The sequence below is a fragment of the Heterodontus francisci genome, chromosome 38 (genome assembly GCF_036365525.1).
Source record: "Heterodontus francisci isolate sHetFra1 chromosome 38, sHetFra1.hap1, whole genome shotgun sequence".
NCBI classification, from domain to species: domain Eukaryota; kingdom Metazoa; phylum Chordata; class Chondrichthyes; order Heterodontiformes; family Heterodontidae; genus Heterodontus; species Heterodontus francisci.
In genome coordinates, this window is record NC_090408.1 from 45,830,563 (window position 1) to 45,850,368 (window position 19,806).

Genomic DNA, 19,806 nt, shown 5'->3' on the forward strand with positions numbered 1-19,806 from the left:
GGACATAGGTCAGGTTTTAAATGATTACTTTTCATCTGTGTTCACTATGGAGAAGGACGATGTAGGTGTAGAGATCAGGGAGGGGGATTGTGATATACTTGAACATATCAGCATTGAAAGTGAGGAAGTATTAGCTATTTTAGTGGGCTTAAATGTGGATAAAGCCTCAGGCCCAGATGAGATGTATCCCAGGCTGTTAGGTGAGGCAAGGGAGGAGATAGCAGGGTCTCTGACACAAATTTTCAAATCCTCTCTGGCCACAGGAGAGGTACCAGAGGACTGGAGGACAGCGAATGTGGTACCATTATTCAAGAAGGGTAGCAAGGATAAACCAGGTAATTACTGGCCAGTGAGTCTAGCATCAGTGGTAGGGAAACTATTGGGAAAAATTCTGAGGGACAGGATTAATCTCCACTTGGAGAGGCAGGGATAGTCAGCATGGCTTTGTCAGGGGTCTAACTAACTTGATTGAATTTTTCAAGGCGGTGACTAGATGTGTAGATGAGGGTAAAGCAGTTGATGTAGTCTACATGGACTTCAGTAAGGCTTTTGATAAGGTCCCGCATGAGAGATTGGTTAAGAAGGTAAGAGCCCATGGGATCCAGGGCAATTTGTCAAATTAGATCCAAAATTGCCTTAGTGGCAGGAGGCAGAGGGTGATGGTCGAGGGCTGTTTCTGCGAGTGGAAGCCTGTGACCAGTGGTGTACCACAAGGATTGGTGCTGGGGCCCTTGCTGTTTGTAGCGTACATTAATGAGTTAGACGTGAATATAGGAGGTATGATCAGTAAGTTTGCAGATGACACGAAAATTGGTGGTGTCATAAATAGTGAGGAGGAAAGCCTTAGATTACAGGACGATATAGATGGGCAGAGCAGTGGCAAATGAAATTTAATCCTGAGAAGTGTGAAGTGATGCATTTTGGGAGGACTAACAAGGCAAGGGAACATACAATGGATGATAGGACCCTAGGAAGTACAGAAGGTCAGAGGGACCTTGGTGTACTTGTCCATAGATCACTGAAGGCAGCAGCACGGGTAGATGAGGTGGTTAGGAAGGCATATGGGATACTTGCCTTTATTAGCTGAGGCATAGAATATAAGAGCAGGGAGGTTATGATGGAGCTGTATAAAACGCTAGTTAGGCCACAGCTGAAGTATTGTGTACAGTTCTGGGCACCACACTATAGGAAGGATGTGATTGCACTGGAGAGGGTGCAGAGGAGATTCACCAGGATGTTGCCTGGGCTGGAGCATTTCAGCTATGAAGAGAGACTGAAAAGGCTAGAGTTGTTTTCCTTAAAGCAGAGAAGGCTGAGGGGGGACCTGATTGAGGTATACAAAATTATGAGGGGCATTGATGGATTAGATAGGAAGAAACTTTTTCCCTTCGTGGAGGGGTCAAGAACCAGGGGGCATAGATTTAAGGTAAGGGGCAGGAGGTTTAGAGGGGATTTGAGGAAAAAAAATTTCACCCAGAGGATGGTTGGAATCTGGAACACACTGCCTGAAGAGGTGGTAGAGGCAGGAACCCTCACAACATTTAAGAGGTATTTAGATGAGCACTTGAAACGCCATAGCATACAAGGCTACGGGCCAAGTGCTGGAAAATGGGATTAGAATAGGTAGGTGCTTGATGGCCGGCACAGACATGATGGGCCAAAGGGCCTGTTTCTGTGCCGTATGACTATGACTCTAAGTCAGAGGTTAATGCCGTAGAATTGACTAAGATTCAGCTTGAGCAGGAAAAAGAACTAAAAAACTTGAATTTGAAAAAAAGGAAAAGGAGAAAGTGAACACTTTGGAGAGAAAGTGGAAGAGAAGAGAGGAAATTTAAATTAAAAGAGATGGAACTATGACAAAGGGGTAGTCTTGACTCCACAGAAAATTCTGGTCAGGACCCAGCGGAATGCTATTTAAAGTCATATAAGCTCTCCCCAAGTTTGAGGAAAAGGACGTAGAGACATTTTTCATTTCTTTTGAAAAAGCCAAACAAATGAAATAGCCAAAGGAAAGCTGGACACTGCTTATGCAAAGCAGGTTGATGGACAGAGCTCATGAAGTTTATGCCATGCTTCCTGAAGAGGCTTCTGCAGATTATGAGATGGCAAAAAAAAAGCTATTCTCGTTTGTATAAGTTAGTCCCTGAAGTTTATCAACAGAAGTTTCGGAACCTACGGAGATTGGCTGGGCAGGTTTATGGAGAATTTGAGAGGGTAAGCAAATTAATTTTGATCGTTGGATATGGGCAGTAAAGATGGAAGCTACGTATGAGAACCTTAGAGAACTGATTCTCTTGGAAGAGATTAAAAGTTCAATCCCTCCAGTCGTGAGAACTCGTGTAGAGAACTTGAAAGTTTTAAAAGCCAGACAAGCAGCGGAAATTGCTGATGATTTTGAGCTTGTGAATAAGCCCAAACCTTTTGTCCGTCGCCCCTCCACAAACCCAAGAAAGATAGAAAATGGGAGAGTGAAAGGAAGGCAAGTAGCCGGGGACAAGAAGGAACAGCTGGGAATGCCCCAGGATCACCTCTTCAGGCCAGAAAGGACGGTGCTGAGGGTAGAAGTGAGGTTCACAAGCCGAAGTGTTATCATTGCCACAAGGTGGGACATTTTTGTTCAGAATGCTGGAAGTTGCACGGAAAACCCATAGGCCTTGTTGGGGTACACAAAGCTAATGCAGAGAAAGGAGGTCTGACTCAGAGTATATCAGATCAGGCTGTAGCTTTAATGGCAGCTGTAAAGCCAGATACAAAAACTCAAGTGAGTTTAGAGGTTGAGAATAAGATACCTGAAAGCTATAGAGAATTCTTGTCAAAAGGAAAAGTAACTCCATATCCCTCAAGTGACCCAGGTAAACCTATCGTTATGCTTCAGGATACAAGAGCAATTCAAACTCTTTTGCTGGGGAAAGGTTTTACCAGAGACCGCACTGAATGCTAAAGTTTTAGTGAATGGTATTGACGGGGAGTATATACCCGTACCTTTGTATCGAGTGCGCCTAGAGTGTGACCTAATGTCTGGGATGGTAACTGTACGAGTTGTCCTAGTTTGCCAGTTGAGGGAATTGACCTGCTAGGGAATGATTTGGCCGGATCAAGAGTATCAGTTTCTCCTGTAGTCATAGAGAAACCAAGCGAAGGTATAGAAAAGGAACAATTACAGGAACAAGTTTCAGGAATATTTCCTGCATGTGTAGTAACCCAAGCAATGGCTAAACAAGTTCCATTGTTGCAGGTAAAGTTGGCACCACAAACAGATAGCCGAGTATCTGAAACTTTCCTTGGGGATTTAAATAATCCAAATGAGATGTTTAACGAGTTTCTTTAATCGCAGCACAACAAACTGATCCAGAGTTACACAGAATAGCACAGTCAACTCTGACAAAAGCTGAGGTGAAAGGAGTTCCAGAAGGCTCTTATGTTGAAGATGGGGTTCTGAAGAGGAAATGGAGACCGCCTCATAGAGCTGTGGACAAAGACTGGATGGTTGTTAAAACAGATAGTGGTACCACCTAAATATCGCCAGGAATTATTAAGGTTAGCACATGACATTCTTCTAGCAGGACACATGGGGATCCGGAAGACCAAATCACTCAAATCAAACTCTGGAACACCTCGCCATACCGAAAACATCCTACCAAAACGTGAACCTCAATTATTTTTTATTATTCCTTCTATTCTTAAGAAACAGTTATAATCCAAAACCCCCTTTTGAAACTGGTTAACTGTTCCTTTTTGAATGTATGTCTATGTGCATGAGGATTAAGGGAATAAGGGTTTTTTATTTTGATATGCTGTGACCTGTGGAGTAGTGGGACTGAATTAACAGTGCATTACTCCTGCCTTGGAGGTAACACTGTACATTAGATGATTACAGTTATCTTGTAATTGTTTATTTAAACAGACTGTCTTCAAAAGTTTCAGGAACAGATACATCAAGAAGTTTTAGATGTGACATGTACCTTTGTAGGCAAAACCTGGTACATAACGGAGCATGGTTTTCAACAGTTCCTTGGAGATCTCGAAAGTTAAAAAGAGAAACTGAAAGCCACTCACCTATGATCACCTTGGTTGGATTTCAGTAAAGTCTGTTCCGTATGCTCCAACATCAGGCGTCTTGTGCTTACTCGAAGTGTGTTGTGAAGCAGAGAAAGAAGAAAGTTGACTAACTGTTGAATGTTAAGTGTTGTCGTGCAGAGAATGGGTTGAAGTTCTGCTGTGCAATATTAGTAACAAACTCTTAACAGGCCATGTAATAAATGCAGTAACACATATAGTTTAGTTAACAGCAAATGAATTGTACGCTATTTGTTTTAACATTGCACAGATCAATTTCACCTCATAATATTCACCTTTAAAATTTCTGGCCTCGTCTGCTTTCAGTGTTTACCCGTTGTGTGCAATTTTGACAAATTAATTGAGTTGAAAATAACTGTCGAACTTCACTTAATAAGATGGGACAAAGAATTTGTAATGGAAAGTAAATTCTTTCTGAATTAAGTTATATTTTAATTCATACTTAGTAGGAGTTTTGTTTTATAAATGCTCCTGTGGCGTGCCTTAGGACATTATACTACAGCGAGACCAGTGGCAGTGGTGAGAGCAGCAGGGACAGAGAATGAGAGCACAGTGAGACCGGCGGCAGGGACAGAGAGCGAAAGCACAGTGAGATCGGCAGCAGGGACAGAGAGAGAGCACAGCAAGACCATGGCAGGGACAGAGAGAGCGAGACCAGTGGCAGGGATAGAGAGCAAGAGTACAGCAAGACCCGTGGTAGAGACAGAGAGAGACAGCACAGAGAGACCAGCGAGGACAGAGAGAGAGAGCACAGTGAGATCAGTGGCTGGGAAAGAGAGTGAGAGCACAGCGAAACCGGCGGCAGGGACAGAGAGTAAGAGCACAGCGAGACCAGTGGCTGGGATAGAGAGAGACAGCACAGAGAGACCAGCAGCAGAGAGAGAGAGAGCACAGTGAGACCAGCGGCAGGGACAGAAAGCGAGAGCACAGTGAGACCGGCGACAGGGACAGAGAGCGAGAGCACAGTGAGACCGGCGGCAGGGACAGAGAGAGAGAGCACAGCGAGACCAGCAGCAGAGAGAGAGAGAGCACAGTGAGACCAGCGGCAGGGACAGAGAGCGAGAGCACAGTGAGACCGGCGACAGGGACAGAGAGCGAGAGCACAGTGAGACCGGCGGCAGGGACAGAGAGAGAGAGCACAGCGAGACCAGCAGCAGAGAGAGAGAGAGCACAGTGAGACCAGCGGCAGGGACAGAGAGCGAGAGCACAGTGAGACCGGCGACAGGAACAGAGAGCGAGAGCACAGTGAGACCAGCGGCAGGGACAGAGAGCGAGAGCACACTGAGACCGGCAGCAGGGACAGAGAGCGAGAGCACAGTGAAACCGGCGGCAGGGACAGAGAGAGAGAGCACAGCGAGACCAGCGGCTGGGACAGAGAGAGAGGAAGCACAGCGAGACCAGCGGCTGAGATAGAGAGAGACCACAGCAAGACCATTGCAGGGACAGAGAGAGAGAGCACAGAGAGATCGGCAGCAGGGAGACAGTGAGAGCACAGCGAGACCACGGCAGGGACAGAGAGAGAGAGCACAGAGAGACCACGGCAGGGACTGAGAGAGAGAGCACAGAGAGACCAGCGGCTGGGATAGAGAGAGACCACAGCAAGACCATCGCAGGGACAGAGAGAGAGAGCACAGAGAGACCGGCAGCAGGGAGACAGTGAGAGCACAGCGAGACCACGGCAGGGACAGAGAGAGAGAGCACAGAGAGACCGGCAGCAGGGGCAGAGAGCGAGAGCACAGTGAGACCAGTGGCAGTGGTATGAGCAGTGGCAGAGAGTGAGAGCACAGCGAGACCGGCGGCAGGGATAAAAGAGCAGCGGCTGGGATAAGAAAGCAGCAACACAGAGCGAGAGCACGGCGAAACCGCAACAAGGATGAGAGAGCAGCAGCAGGGAGTGAGAGCACAGCAAGACCAGTGGCAGAGAGTGAGAACACAGTGAGACTGGCGGCTGTGGTAAGAGCAGCGGCAGAGAATAAGAGCACAGTGAGACCGGGGGCAGTGGCAGAGAGTGAGAGCACAGCGAGACCGGCAGGGAGGATAAGAGAACCTTCTTGAACTGCTGCAGTCCATATGGGCTAGGTACACCCTCAGTGCTGTTAGGAAGAAATTCTAGGATTTTGACCCAGCGACAGTGAAGGAACGGCGATATAGTTCCAAGTCAGGATGGTGTGTGACTTGGTGGGGAAATTACAGGTGGTGGCGTTTCCCATGCATCTGCTGCCCTCGTCCTTCTAGGTGGAAAAGGTTGCGGGTTTGGAAGGTGCTGTTGAGGGAGACTTGGTGAGTTGCTGCAGTGCATCTTGTATATGGTACACACTGCTGCCACTGTACGTCAGTGGTGGATGGGGTGCCAATCAAGCAGGCTGCTTTGTCCTGGATAGTGTTGAGCATCTTGAGTGTTGTTGGAGCTGCACCCATCCAGGCAAGTGGAGAGTATTCCATCACACTCCTGACTTGTTTGGCAAGATATCATTCTAAAGCCACAAACAAGAGCTAGCAACCACTTTCTTATTGATATGTTGCGTTATCTCTATTTACATTTGCTCGCCACAAACCTTTACTCCCAATTGTGTCCTATTTATTGTCCTGAATATGAATGAATGGTGATACATTCTGATAGTGCAAATCAGCATAACATTGATGTTGAAGGTTTAGTAGGGGAGTAGATTATCTGAAATAAAAACAGAAAATGCTGCAAATTCTCAGCAGGTCAGGCAGCATCTGTGGAGAGAGAAATAGTTTATGTTTCAGGTCAATGAAATGTTCTGTTTCTATTTCAGGTTTCCAGCATCTGGAGTATTTTGCTTTTGTGTTGGAGCAGATTATCTGGTTATTTATCACTTTGCTGTTTGTGGGATGTTGCTGAGCACTGTTGGTTGCTGTGTTGCTGACGTAACTGCAGCTGCACTTCAAACTAATTCATTAGCTGTAAAGTACTTTAGGATTTCGAGTGCAAGGCACTGCATAAATCAAATTCACAGGGTAGTTACACATGAGGAAGGTCTTTTGGCCCAATTTAGATCATCTAGAAATACCCTAAAGTTCCCAATTACAGCCTCCACTTGGTTCTTAATTGATTCTTCACTGCTGTGTTTGAGGGTCAGGTTCATGTGGGAATCAGTTCTTGATACCAGTTCTGAAATTGCCTTTTACTCCTGCAAAGCCATGATCCTTTGTAGTTTAAAGTAATTTTCGAGATTTATCGTTCCATTCTGTTAACTAACTTCTGAACAATCACCTTTCGGATACCTTTCAAGCTTGTAAAGCCCAAGGTTCTCTGTTCTGTTTAATAACTCAAATTCTTAAGATAGGAACATAGAAATCACTGAATGGATAAAGATTGACATCCATCTGTTCTTCATCTACCATCCTGGTCATCACATGATGCAGCAATAATGAAATTATTGACTAACCATAGCAATCAGTCAACAACAGACCCAGGCATAAAGTGGTGGAAAGCTTTGGGAACCATAGGCCCAAAGTCACCAGTACCTCCAAAACATGCTAAACTATAGACAAATTGAAATTACTCATGGCCATTTTGATGTTGAATTCATCTTAATTCATTGCCATTTTCCTTCATGCTTTTGATTCCCCTCTTTGGATTGCACCATAGTCCCATTTACCAGACAGGAGTGACTTTAAGCTTGGCAGTTTTACTCTGCATGGGTACACATTGGTCCATTGCATTCAGAATCACTTCTGTAAAGCAACTCCACAGTTCCTCCATTCTCCAGGCCACATTTCAACCTTCGAGGCGCACTCTGACAAGGCTTCACAAATGCATAAAGTTGGTCCTGTTAAAATTAGGCCACTTTGTTTGGATTTTAGTAACCTCCAATTCCTGTAATGTCAAATGTGATCACATTCTAATCATTGATACTAAAAGCCTCAGCCACCTCTATCTTGGATTGCTTTTATTACTCATAATCAAATCTAGGTGAATTCTCCCCTCGGCTTTTTCACATACATGTCGTAGAACTTGCTAAGGTCCACTGGGATGTTGCTTCCTCACAGCTGGCACTCAGGAATCCATGCTGACTGCTGGTTACTAGGTTATACTGTAGCGATTATGTTTAAATTTAACATGATCCATTCCATTATTTTACAAAGGATTGGAGTAAGACTAATGGGCCTAAGTTGCCTGAGTCTGATTTGTTGCCATGGATACCTACTTATAAGAACATAAGTAATAGGAGCAGGAGTAGACCATATGGCCCCTCGAACCTGCTGTGCCTTTCACTACGATATGGCTGATCTCCCTCAACTCCACTTTCCTGCCTGTTGCCCATATCCCTTGATTCCCTGAGAGACCAAAAATCTGTTTATCCCAGCCTTAAATGTATTCAATGATGGAGCATCCACAACCCTCTGGGCTAGAGAATTCCAAAGATTCACAACCCTTTGAGTGAAGAAATTCCTCCTCATCTCAGCCCTAAATGATCTACCCCTTATCCTGAGACTGTATTCCCATGTTCTAGATTACCCAGCCGGGGGAAATAACCTCTCAGTGTCTACCCTGTCAAACCCCTTCAGAATCTTGTTTGTTTCAATGAGATTACCTCTCATTCTTCTAAACTTCAAAGAGCTTAGACCCAATTTATTCAGCGTCCTTCATAGGACAACCCTCTCATCCCAGAGACCAATATAGTGAATCTTTGCTGTACCACCACCAAGGCAAGTATATCCTTCCTTAGTTATGAGAGAACAAAATTGCACACAGTACTCCAGTTGTCGTCTCACCATAGCCCCTATACAATTGTAGTAAGACTTCCTTAATCTTTTACTCTAATCTCTTGCAATAAAGGTCAACAAGCTATTTGCCTTCCTAATTGCTTGCTGTACCTGCATGCTAACTTTTTGTATTCCTTGTACGAGTGCACCCAAGTCCCTCTGAACATCAACATTTTGAAGTTTCACGCCCTTTAAAAATATTCTACTTTTCTATTCTTACTACCAAAGAGAATAGCCTCGCACTTTGCACATTATACTTCAGCTGCCACCTGGTTGCCCATTCACTTAACCTGCCTATATCATTTTGCAGCCTCTTTGTGTCCTCACAGCTTACATTTCCACCTAGCTTTGTATTGTCAGCTAACTTGGATACATTACTCTCTGTCTCTGTCATTAAAGTAGATTGTAAATATCTGAGGCCTCGACACTAGTCTTTGCAGCCCTCGGCTAGTTACAACCTGCCAACTCTAAAATGTCCATTTATCCCTACTGTCTGCTTCCTGTCCGTTAACTAATCCTCTATTCACGTTAATATATTATCCCAACTCCATGAGCCGTTATCTTGCCTGATAAGCTTTTGTGTGATACCTTATGAAAATCCAAGTATATTATATTTACTGGTTCCCCTTTACATATCCTATTAGATACATCCTCAAAAAACTGTAGTAAATTTGTCAAGCACAATTTCCCTTTTGTAAGACCACGTTATCTCTGTCTGATTAATGCTAAGTGCATTGGTAATCATTAGTAATAGATTCCAGCATTTTCCTAATGGCTGATGTTAGGCTAACTGGCCTGTAGTTCCGTTTTCTCCCTCCCTCCTTTCCTGAATAGTGGTGTTGCATTTGTTAACTTCCAATCCACTGGGACCATTCTCGAATCTAGGGAATTTTTGAAAAGCATAACCAGCGCATCCACGATCTCTGCAGCTACCTCTTTTAGAACCCGAGGATGTAGGCCATCAGCTCCTGGGGATTTGTCGGCTTTTAGTCCCTTAAGTTTCTCCAATAGTTTTTCTCTGCTGGTGTTACGACCAGGTGAAAAAGAGGTCTAGGGTTCCCTTTCAGCCTTCACCTGGTCTTACTGTAACAGGGTTTAATTTTAAACACACAGTGTTTTTAGCTCCCCCTTGATGAATCCTGGTTCACCGCTTTCCAATTGTAAGGCAAAGAAACCAGCACAAACAGTCTTTCTTAGGTTTACAGAAGAAAAGTTGAAATTTATTAAATTTAAACGTCAACTCTAATTTGGTTGATGCCCACATATACACGATACGCCCATGCTAGCATGCATACGCGATACACACATGCAAATAGCGACAGAAAAGAGCAGAAGAAAAATAAAGTGGAAAGATTTGAGGCAATATCTGAAGAGTTGTTGTTTTGGTTCTTCGAGCTCACTGTAGAGACCTTGATTGTAAGTAGATCTTGCTTTTCGTTGGGGCCCAGTATTCTTCTTAAACCTTGTTCACTGTAGGAGACTTCTCTCTCTTGGGGTTCATGTATCTTCAGTGGATTCAGAGGCTTGTGAGAAAGAGATGGGAGCAGACAGGAGAGAGATCTTCTCAGTCCAGGAGCAAACAGACTTTCTGCCTAAACAGAAACAAAAAATGCTGGAAATACTCAGCAGGTCTGGCAGCATATGTGGAGAGAGAAGCAGAGTTAACGTTTCAGGTCAGCGACCCTTCATCAGAACTTCTGCCCAAACTGTTTGTTCAAATTCAAAAAACTCAGGTTGCCCAGCAGGTTAGTCATGTGAGTAGCTGGTTTGACCATGTCTGGTTGTGTATTCGGACAACTTAGCAGTCAACCTGGAATGCAAGCTCCTCCACCTTCAACCTTCATGACAAAATTAATGTGCCTCATTCCTGGCAGGTGGGGGCCTAGCATGACAGCTGATATTAATTATTTTAAGTTTCTCACTCTTATTAGCTCCTTGGTTAGCCTCTATTTTTGGTATGTAATTTGTGTCTTCTACTGTGAAGACAAACATAAAATATTTGTTCAACATCTCTGCCATTTCCTGAATCTCCATGATAATTTCTCTCCTCTCTGCCTCTGAGGGACCAACATTTACTTTAGTTCCTCTCCTTTTTATATACTTGTAAAAGCTCATCAGTTTTTATATCCTTGGCTGGTTTACTCTCAATCTGTTTTTTCCCCATTTCGTCAACTTTTTAATCACCTTTTGCTGTTTTTTAAAACTCTCCCAAACCTCAGGCTTATTACCATTATTTGCAATCTTATAGGCCTTTTTAAAAATCTAATGCTACCCTTAACTTCCCTAGTAAGCCACAGATGGATCTTTCTTGCTGAGTTTGTGTTTTTTAATGGAATATATTTTTGTTGAAAATTTTGAATTGTTTCTTTAAATGTTTCCTGCTGCTTATTTACCACCATATCATTTATTCTATTTATCCAATTAACCGTAGCCAGCTCTCCCCTCATAGCTATGTAATTGGTTTTGTTTAAGTTTAAGATTATTGTTTGGGACTGGAGTATGTCGCTTTCAAACTTAACATGGAACTCAATTGTATTACGATCACTTTCTCCCCCAGAGGATTTTTACTGAGATTATTAATTAACCCTACCTCATTACACACACTAAATCTAAAATAGCTTTATCCCTAGTTGGTTCTACAACATATTGTTCTCGGAAACTGCCACGTAAGCATTCTCCAAACTCATCTTCCAGACAATCTTTGCGCATTTGAGTTGTCCAGTCTATAAGAAGATTAAAGTCCCCCATGATTATTATATTGCCTTTGTTAGAAGCTCCAATTATTTCTTGCTTAATGCTCTGTCCAACGGTGTAATACTACGTTAGGCGGCCTATAAACTACTCCACCAGCATTTTATGACTCTTGTTATTCCTAATCCCCACCCATACTGATTCTACGTCCTGATCTTCTGAGCCAAAATCCTTTAATTTCTTTTTGCTGTCCTTATCTCATCCTTTGCTATCAGGGCTACTCCTGTTCCTCTTCGTTCTGTCTTTTCAAAATGTTATGTACTCTGGAATATTTATTTCCCAACCTTGGTCACCTTGTAACCATGTGTCTGTAATGTCGATTGGATAAAAACCATTTATCTCTATTTGTGCCACTAGTTCAACCATCTTATTGTGAATGCTTTGCAAAGATCCTTTAATTGTTTTTTTTACTACTGTTCTTTGCATGGACCTTATTTGCTGATGCACTATTGCTGTTAAACTCTCTGTCCCTTCCTGTCCCACTCTGTTTGTTTTTATCCTAATCAATATGCATTCCATTCCCTCAACTTTTCTAAATCTCCCTTCAACTGACACCCCCCCAGCCCCATCTTTTAGTTTAAAGCCCTAACAGTCCACAACTGCAGTTATACAAATCTCTACGACACTGATCCCAGCCCACTTTCAGTGGAACCCATCCCAACGGAACAGCTCCCTCTTTCTCCTGTACTAGTGCCAGTGCCCCATGAATTGAAATGCCTTCTTCCCACACTACTCTTTGAACCATGAGTTTAATTCTCCAATCTGCTTGACCCTCTGCCTATTGGCGCGCGACTCAGGTAACAATCCAGAGATTATTACCTTTTGAGGTTCTGTGTTTTAATTTGGACCCTAACTCCTCAAACTCTCTCAGCAACACATCATTCCGAGTTCTCCCTGTGTCATTGGTTCCAAACTGGACCTTGACAACTGGATCCTCACCCTCCCACTCCAAGTTCGTCTCCAGCTGTGAGGCAACACAACCTTCGGAGCTCCCGTTTATGGCTGCAGAGGACAGTATCTGTCCTCTGACTATGCTGTCCTCATCACTACCACTTTCCTTTTTACTTTCCACACCTGAATGAATTCCTGCACCATGGTGCAATGGTCAGTTTGCCCATTCACCCTGCAGTCCTTGTTTTCATCCACACAGGTAATAAGACCATAAGAAATAGGAGTAGGCCATTCAATCCCTCGAGCCTGCTGTCCCATTCAATAAGATCATGGCTGATCTGAGTATGGCCTTAACTCCACTCTCCTGCCTGTTCCCCATAATCCTTGACTCCCTTGTCGATCAAAAACCTGTCTAGCTCAGCCTCAAATATATTCAATGACCCAGCCTCCACTGCTGTCTGGGGAAGAGAGTTCCAAAGATTAACAACCCTCTGAGAGAAGAAATTCCTCCACATCTCTGTCTTAAGTGGGAGACACTTTATTTTTAAATTGTGCCCTTTAGTTCTAGATTCCCCCATGAGGGGAAACATCCTCTCAGCATCTACCCTGTCAAGCCCCCGCAGAATCTTATATGTTTGGTAGCAAGTACTTCATATCTATTGGACAAAGTCAAGGGCCGATGCTGTTCCATCAGTACATATTGGCTCCCCATGCCTGCCTGACTCGCAGTTGTGCTCTCCTGCCCCTGACCATTGACCAGCTCTAAGGTTCAACTTAACCTCAGGGGTGTGACTGCCTTCTGGAACAAAAATAACTCTCATGCTCATGTCATTCGATGCTGATATTGCAGAGATATTTTGAACTTTCTGGATGTCAGAAATAGTGAAAACCAGCTATATTGGGAAAGGTTTAACTTTTACAGCTTTTTATCTGTCTCTCTCCCTGTTGGGGTAGCGGAGCAGCTTGTCCACATAGATCCACAAACAACGCGATTCTGATCTCAAATTGAACAGATAGCTCTCATCGCAATCTGCCACCCTGGTTGAAGTGCATCTGTGAGGTTGAGGGCAGGATGAAGCTGAGCCACAACAGCCTGTTGTTGCTTAATGAAACCTGAGGAATAGATACATTGGAGCGCAGAGAACTGACCAGAAAAGAGTAAAAAAAAAACTATAATAGGACAGAGCTGCTTTGTTAAAAATACATAGTTTCATTCTATTTTTTAATTGTTTTGTGAACCTGGGCATCAAATGTTAAATTGTTTTTTGAATGGTTAGAATTTGCTTATATTGATCAATGAGCTACCAAGCTACCAATAGTTTGTAGCCTGACTGAGATCACCATCAGGAGAAGTTACAAATGGAATGATTTAACAGTGCTTCTGTCTGTTGTTATTTGCACAGGTTCATTGCATTCTGCAGGAGGTAGTAATGGGAGGAATGGTGCTAGAGACCAACATGACCGAGATTGTATCGCAGGTCGAGGCACAGACTAAACTGGAAAAGTCTGAGGTAAGAAATACTGAATGTTCATCTCAAGCAAGGCTTTTTATTTCTGTGGCAGTTCCATTTTCTGGCCATCTGAGATTGGGGGTAATATACTGGCACAGATTTAGAATTGGTTAATGGACAGAAAACACAGAGCAGGCATAAACGGGTCATTTTCAGGTTGGCAGACAAGCAGACAGTGCTTAAGCCCCAGTTATTCACAATCTGTATTAATGCTTTAGATTTGGGGACCAAATGTAATATTTCCAAGTTTGCTGATGACACAAAAGTAGGTGGGAATGTGAGTTGTGAGGAAGATGCAAAGAGGCTTCAAGGGGATTTAGACAGGCTAAGGGAGTGGGCAAGAACATGACAGATGGAATATAATGTGGAAAAATGTGAGATTATCCACTTTGGTAGGAAAAGCAGAAATGCAGTGTATTTCTTAAATGGAGAGAGATTGGGAAGTGTTGATGTCCGAAGGAACCTGGGTGTCCTTGTTCATAAATCACTGAGAGCTGACATGCAAATGCAGCAAGCAATTAGGAAGGCAAATGGTCTGTTGGCTTTTATTGCAAGAGGATTTGAGTACAGGAGTAAAGATGTCTTGCTGCAATTGTATAGAGCCTTGGTGAGACCTCAGCTGGAGTATTGTGTACAGTTTTGGTCATCTTACCTATACTTGCCATAGAGGGAGTGCAATGAAGCTTCATCAGATTGATTGCTGGGATGGCAGCGTTGTCCTATGAGGAGACTGGGCTTGTATTATTTAGAGTTTAGAAGAATGAGAGGTGATTTTTTTGAAACATTGAAAATTCTTACAGGGCTTGACAGGGTGGATGCGGGAAGGATATTTCCCCTGGCTGGTGGGTCTAGAACCAGGGGACACAGTCTCAGAATAAGAGGTAGGCCATTTAGGACTGACATGAGGAGGAATTTCTTCACTTAGAGGGTGGTAAATCTTTGGAATTCTCTACCCCAGAGGGCTGTGGAGACTCAGTCATTGAGTATGTTCAAGACAGAGATTGATAGATTTCTAGATATTAAAGATTTCAAGGGATATGGGGATAGTGTGGGAAAATGGCATTGAGTTAGAAGATCAGCCATGATCTAGTTGAATGGCGGAGCAGGCTTGAGGGGCCGAATGGCCTACTCCACCAATTTCCTGTGTTCCTATCTAATGGAAACCCAGTGTGTCTCCCACTGTTTCCTGGGTGCAGGGGAGGGAGAAGAAGAGATCTGTGCTCAGCAAAAGGACCTGATTGTTTAGTCCTGTGTAATGGTCAGTTTTGAGCCTCAGGTCGTTGCCATGTGTGCCTGCATGGGCCCTCCCTTTCACCACATCACATCCTAGAATAATTCCTCCTTGACCGTTTTATGTTGCAATCTGTGTTGATAATCTTTCTGATTCCATCTGTTTTCTTGAAGCAGATTGTTATTCTTGTTTCTGCCTGTTTCTTTCCCAGCTCCTGCCTCGATGTGTTTCTAACTCACAGTTGATCTCTTTTGTCTAAAAGGTTTACGTTTTTGTAAATATTTGCCTGCTCAACACTCTGGCCTCAGATACTTAGACCTGAAACACAAGAAATAGGAGCAGGGTTAGGCCATTCAGTAAGATCGTGGCTGATCTACCTCAACTCCAACTTCCCCGTCCTTACTCCTTAATTCCCTTAGTAACCACAAATCTATCAATCTCTGCCTTGAATGTACTCAACAACTGAGCATCCACAGCTCTCTGGGGTAGAGAATTCCAAACGACTGAGCATCCACAGCTCTCTGGGGTAGAGAATTCCAAACGACTGAGCATCCACAGCCCTCTGGGGTAGAGAATTCCAAACGACTGAGCATCCACAGCTCTCTGGGGTAGAGAATTCCAAACGACTGAGCATCCACAGCTCTCTGGGGTAGAGAATTCCAAACGACTGAGCATCCACAGCTCTCTGGGGTAGAGAATTCCAAAGATTCACAATCCTTTGAGTGAAGAAATTTCTCCTCATCTCAGTCCTAAATGGCTGACCTCATTCTGAGACTGTGACCCCATGTTCTAGATTCCCCAGTCAGAGGAAACATCCAGCACCTACCCTGTCAAGCTCCTTAAGAAGTTAATGTTTCAATTGGATCACCTCATGTTCTTCTAAACTCTAGAAAATTTAGGTCTAGTCTACTCAGTCTTTCCTCATAAGACAATCCCCTCATCCCAGGAATCAGTCTCAAGAACCTTTGTTGCATTCCCTCTGAAGCAAGTACGTGCTTCCTTACATAAGGAGACCAAACCTGTATGCAGTACTCCAGGTGTGGCCTCACCAAGGCCCCACACAATTTACTCTTATACTCTAATCCCTTTCTAATAAAGACTAACCCACCAGATTTTCTGGCTCCAATCCTGTTGCGTAACTTAAATTGAACTTACTCCAGATCATCAGGTTTTTAAAATCAGCAAGTGACCCCAGTCCATGGTTTATTTTTGTTGAGTGCTTGGTCTGGTTTGTGACCTGTGTTGACAGGGAATGTTTTGCCTAGTCACAGGATTGTAATCTTACATATTTAGAGTCATGGAGTGGTAGCTATGAATTTTATATTTTGGATCATAAAGTACTTTAATAGTTTAGATTATATGATTCAGCAGAGTGGCAGAATCAGCAGTTACAAAGTCTTTGAGTGATGACAATAAAGGCTGGGGTGATGGCAGGAAGTTTTCAGGCTGGTTCAGTTGCTTCAAGAGTCAAGGACAGCCTGTTCCAGAAACTAGCTGACGCAAAGTAAATCCCAGAATAGAATAAAACCAGCCCTCAAGCCTCTCAAAAAATAATCTTTAAATGATTACAAGGGAGTAATCTAATCTTGTTCAGATTGTGGTTATAAATCACCCACCTTTTATTTTACAATTTGGACCAGTGTAAAAAGTTTCCAGCCTTGTACCCATGTGGAAGCCGGGTTAGTTATTTATTAGCCTGTGAAATGGTGAGGCTTCCAACCAGCGCACTTTCCACCACAGTGCCATGTCCTTTTGAACACTTAGAGAAAAATGCAGCTGAGAAGATGATTGAGCATATTGGGTGAAATGCAGAAGGCTGCATTAGTATTAGGTCTAATTTGCAGAAATGGATCAGAAATGGTACTGCTGAGTGTTGGTGTAATGCAGTGAAAACTTTATCACTTGATATATCAAAACAGGCTGATGATGAAAAATGATTCTCTGTTGTTATGCCACCAAGTGATAGGATATGAATTCTTTTGAGCTACTAAATGTAGTGAACTCCCAATCTTGGGCAGGACATTCAGGTGAAGCTGCCAAAACTGAGAGTTGGAGGTGAGGTAGAGGGTTAACAAGGTTTGCGAGCTACTGGCCTTAAACAACATTGTTGTAAATTGAAGATGTACCTCCTCTTTACCATCATCCTCCTCTTCCTCTTTCTCTTCCTACTTCTCTTGCACTCTTCTTTCTGCAGCCTTTTTTTGGAAGGGCTTCAGTTTTACTTTTAGCATTGCTCTTTTGAGGAAACGTATAAAGTGATGTAATTCTTTGTTGCTTTAATTACCTGGACACAATTTGGATTTCTTGGTTGTGTGACAAAAAATATTCTTTCTTTTCTTATTTTCTAGGCTGGGTTCTCTACAGCTCCTGCCCGTGCAGTCTCTGCTGTCAAGAATATCAATCTGCCAGAGATTCCACGCAACATCAAAGTTTCAAATCTGTCCCCATTTGTGTAAAGAGACATTTCATATTAATGATACTTGGTCATCCACTGCACCTACCTGTCAATACTGAGAGCTTTCATCACATCAGCTTTTGATGTGGTTATCACTGTAAAGTATGAAGGTTTGTGGTGGTTTTCTCATTGGAGCCCTCAGTCTGTTATAAATCCTAAATTGTTACAAAACTTGAGGCACATACCCTACCACTGCTCGTAGTGAGCACCAACACTGGACGTATTACAGACAGAAACACACTAAGCATTTAGCCAGTACCAATCCTTAATGTAGTGCTGTGAACCAGGTAGGCTGCATTGCTACAGTGGGCGCACTCCAAGCCGTTAGCCAGATTCATCCCAAATGGAGGCAGGTACCCAGAAACAGTCAATAGCATCCCCTCACTGTGTTTCCCTAGAAAATAGAGAAACATAGCAAGGTGTGACTTAACAGTCCTTCCTGTGGTCTGACTATGACAACACAAATAGACATTCTGTGGACTCCCAAGGAATGCCTTCTGACGAAAGTGAGATTTTACTCTTCCCCATCCTCCCTATTGGAAGACAAAGGATGCATTTTCTTCCATTTATGAACATAAAGTGGAAACTCCCGCAGGCAGTACATGGTTCAGTTCCAGCATGGAAATGGGGCGAATGCTTTAATAGAAATGCACCTGAAATTTGAAATATTGGCAGGTGAAGTGCACTTCCATTAAGCAAGGTATTTGTGGCGTATATTCCCTTTCACTTTTAAGTAGGGTGTTATTTCAGTGAGTATGGAGCAGGTGCTAAAGGAGGAAGTGGCTGAGAATGTTTCTAGATCTCCTGCTCACTCCTTTATAATTGGACAAAGTGAGTGATTTTGTAATGAGCCTATTTCCATTCAATTGCTGAATTGTCATAAAACAAGACCAGTGTCATACTGATAACTGATTTTGACTTATTACTTGTCATACTTTCCCAGCCTTTTACTCCAGTTCAGTTTGTGTCTTACACATAATTCAGATGCTCTTCTTACAACTGGATCTGGATGCAACTGTCTGTGTTTGCAGCGAATTGCAGTTTTTGTAAGTGGATAATCCTCTCTTGTGGTCCAAAACATTATTTTTAACGTGCGTTGGTAATGGGAGTAACATGCCACAGGAGTATGCAGGAGGCTGGGAATGCTTGTCAGACTCTGCCAGCCTGGCTGAGAGGTAGAAATGCCATGGTTCATCTAGAATGAATCAATATTTCCAAGATTTAATATTACACAAAACAAAATACAAGATGCAGCACTTATAAAATCAATAGCTGCTCTGTGAGGATACTATTTACTAGTGTATAACATTTCTTCTGTCTTGAGTGATGTGCACTGGAATACAACCACTGTGGAGATTAATTCATAACTTCAATATGCTGCACGTGGAAATCCACAGCTTAATATTCTCAAGTTTAGCTTCACTTTCAAACAGCAAGAGCCTGGCAGGACTCACGCTACCTTGCATGTTGAGATTGTTTGTTGTACATCTCTCTATTACAACAAAAGGAAAATACTGATGATGCTGAAATCTGAAATAAAAACAGAGAATGCTGGAAAGACTCAGCAGGTCTGGCAGCATCTGTGGAGAGAGAAACAGAGTTAACATTTCAGGTCATTGATCTTTTATCAGAACTGGAAAAAGTTAGAGTTTTGACAGGTTTTAAGCAAGTACAAAGGCAGGGAAAGGTGGCAAGTAGAAAAGAACAAAAGGGAAAGTAATAGGGTGGAAGGCAAGAGAGATTAAATAAAAAAAAGGATGATGGTGCAAGGCAAAAGTGGGGTGGTAATGGGACAAATAAAAAAAATCAAACAGGTTTAGAGGAACTGTAAATAACAGCAAAGCCATTCCCATGGAATTACATAGAATATTCAGCATGGAAACAGGCCATTCAGTCCAACCAGTCTGTGCTGGTGTTTGAGATCCACACGATGCCATCTACCTCACATTCCTTATATGTCATTTATCCCATTTCAGCCTTTCAGCTAGCTTTCTATTCCCATCTCTCTTGTACTTTGGTTTTCTTTTGAAAACGAAACTATTTGTCTCAAACACTTCTTGTGGTAGCAAGTTCCACATTCTAACGAGTCTGAGTGAAAAAAATTCTTCCAATTTCCCTATTGGATTTATTAGTACCTATCTTGTTTTTCTGGCCCT

The 19,806-nt window shown here is 43.0% G+C and overlaps 1 protein-coding gene across 1 annotated transcript in view; it reads left to right on the top strand.

The window, feature by feature from the left end:
• The window catches only part of LOC137352615 (AP-3 complex subunit sigma-2), a 93,276-nt gene extending 74,714 nt beyond the window's left edge, over positions 1–18,562 (top strand). Inside the window, exons 5-6 of the mRNA XM_068018346.1 lie at positions 13,857–13,964; positions 17,544–18,562. Coding sequence (XP_067874447.1) covers positions 13,857–13,964; positions 17,544–17,651 — 216 coding nt within the window. The 3' untranslated portion in view covers positions 17,652–18,562. The remainder of the gene's footprint in view (positions 1–13,856; positions 13,965–17,543) is intronic.
• Positions 18,563–19,806: the final 1,244 nt, after the last annotated feature.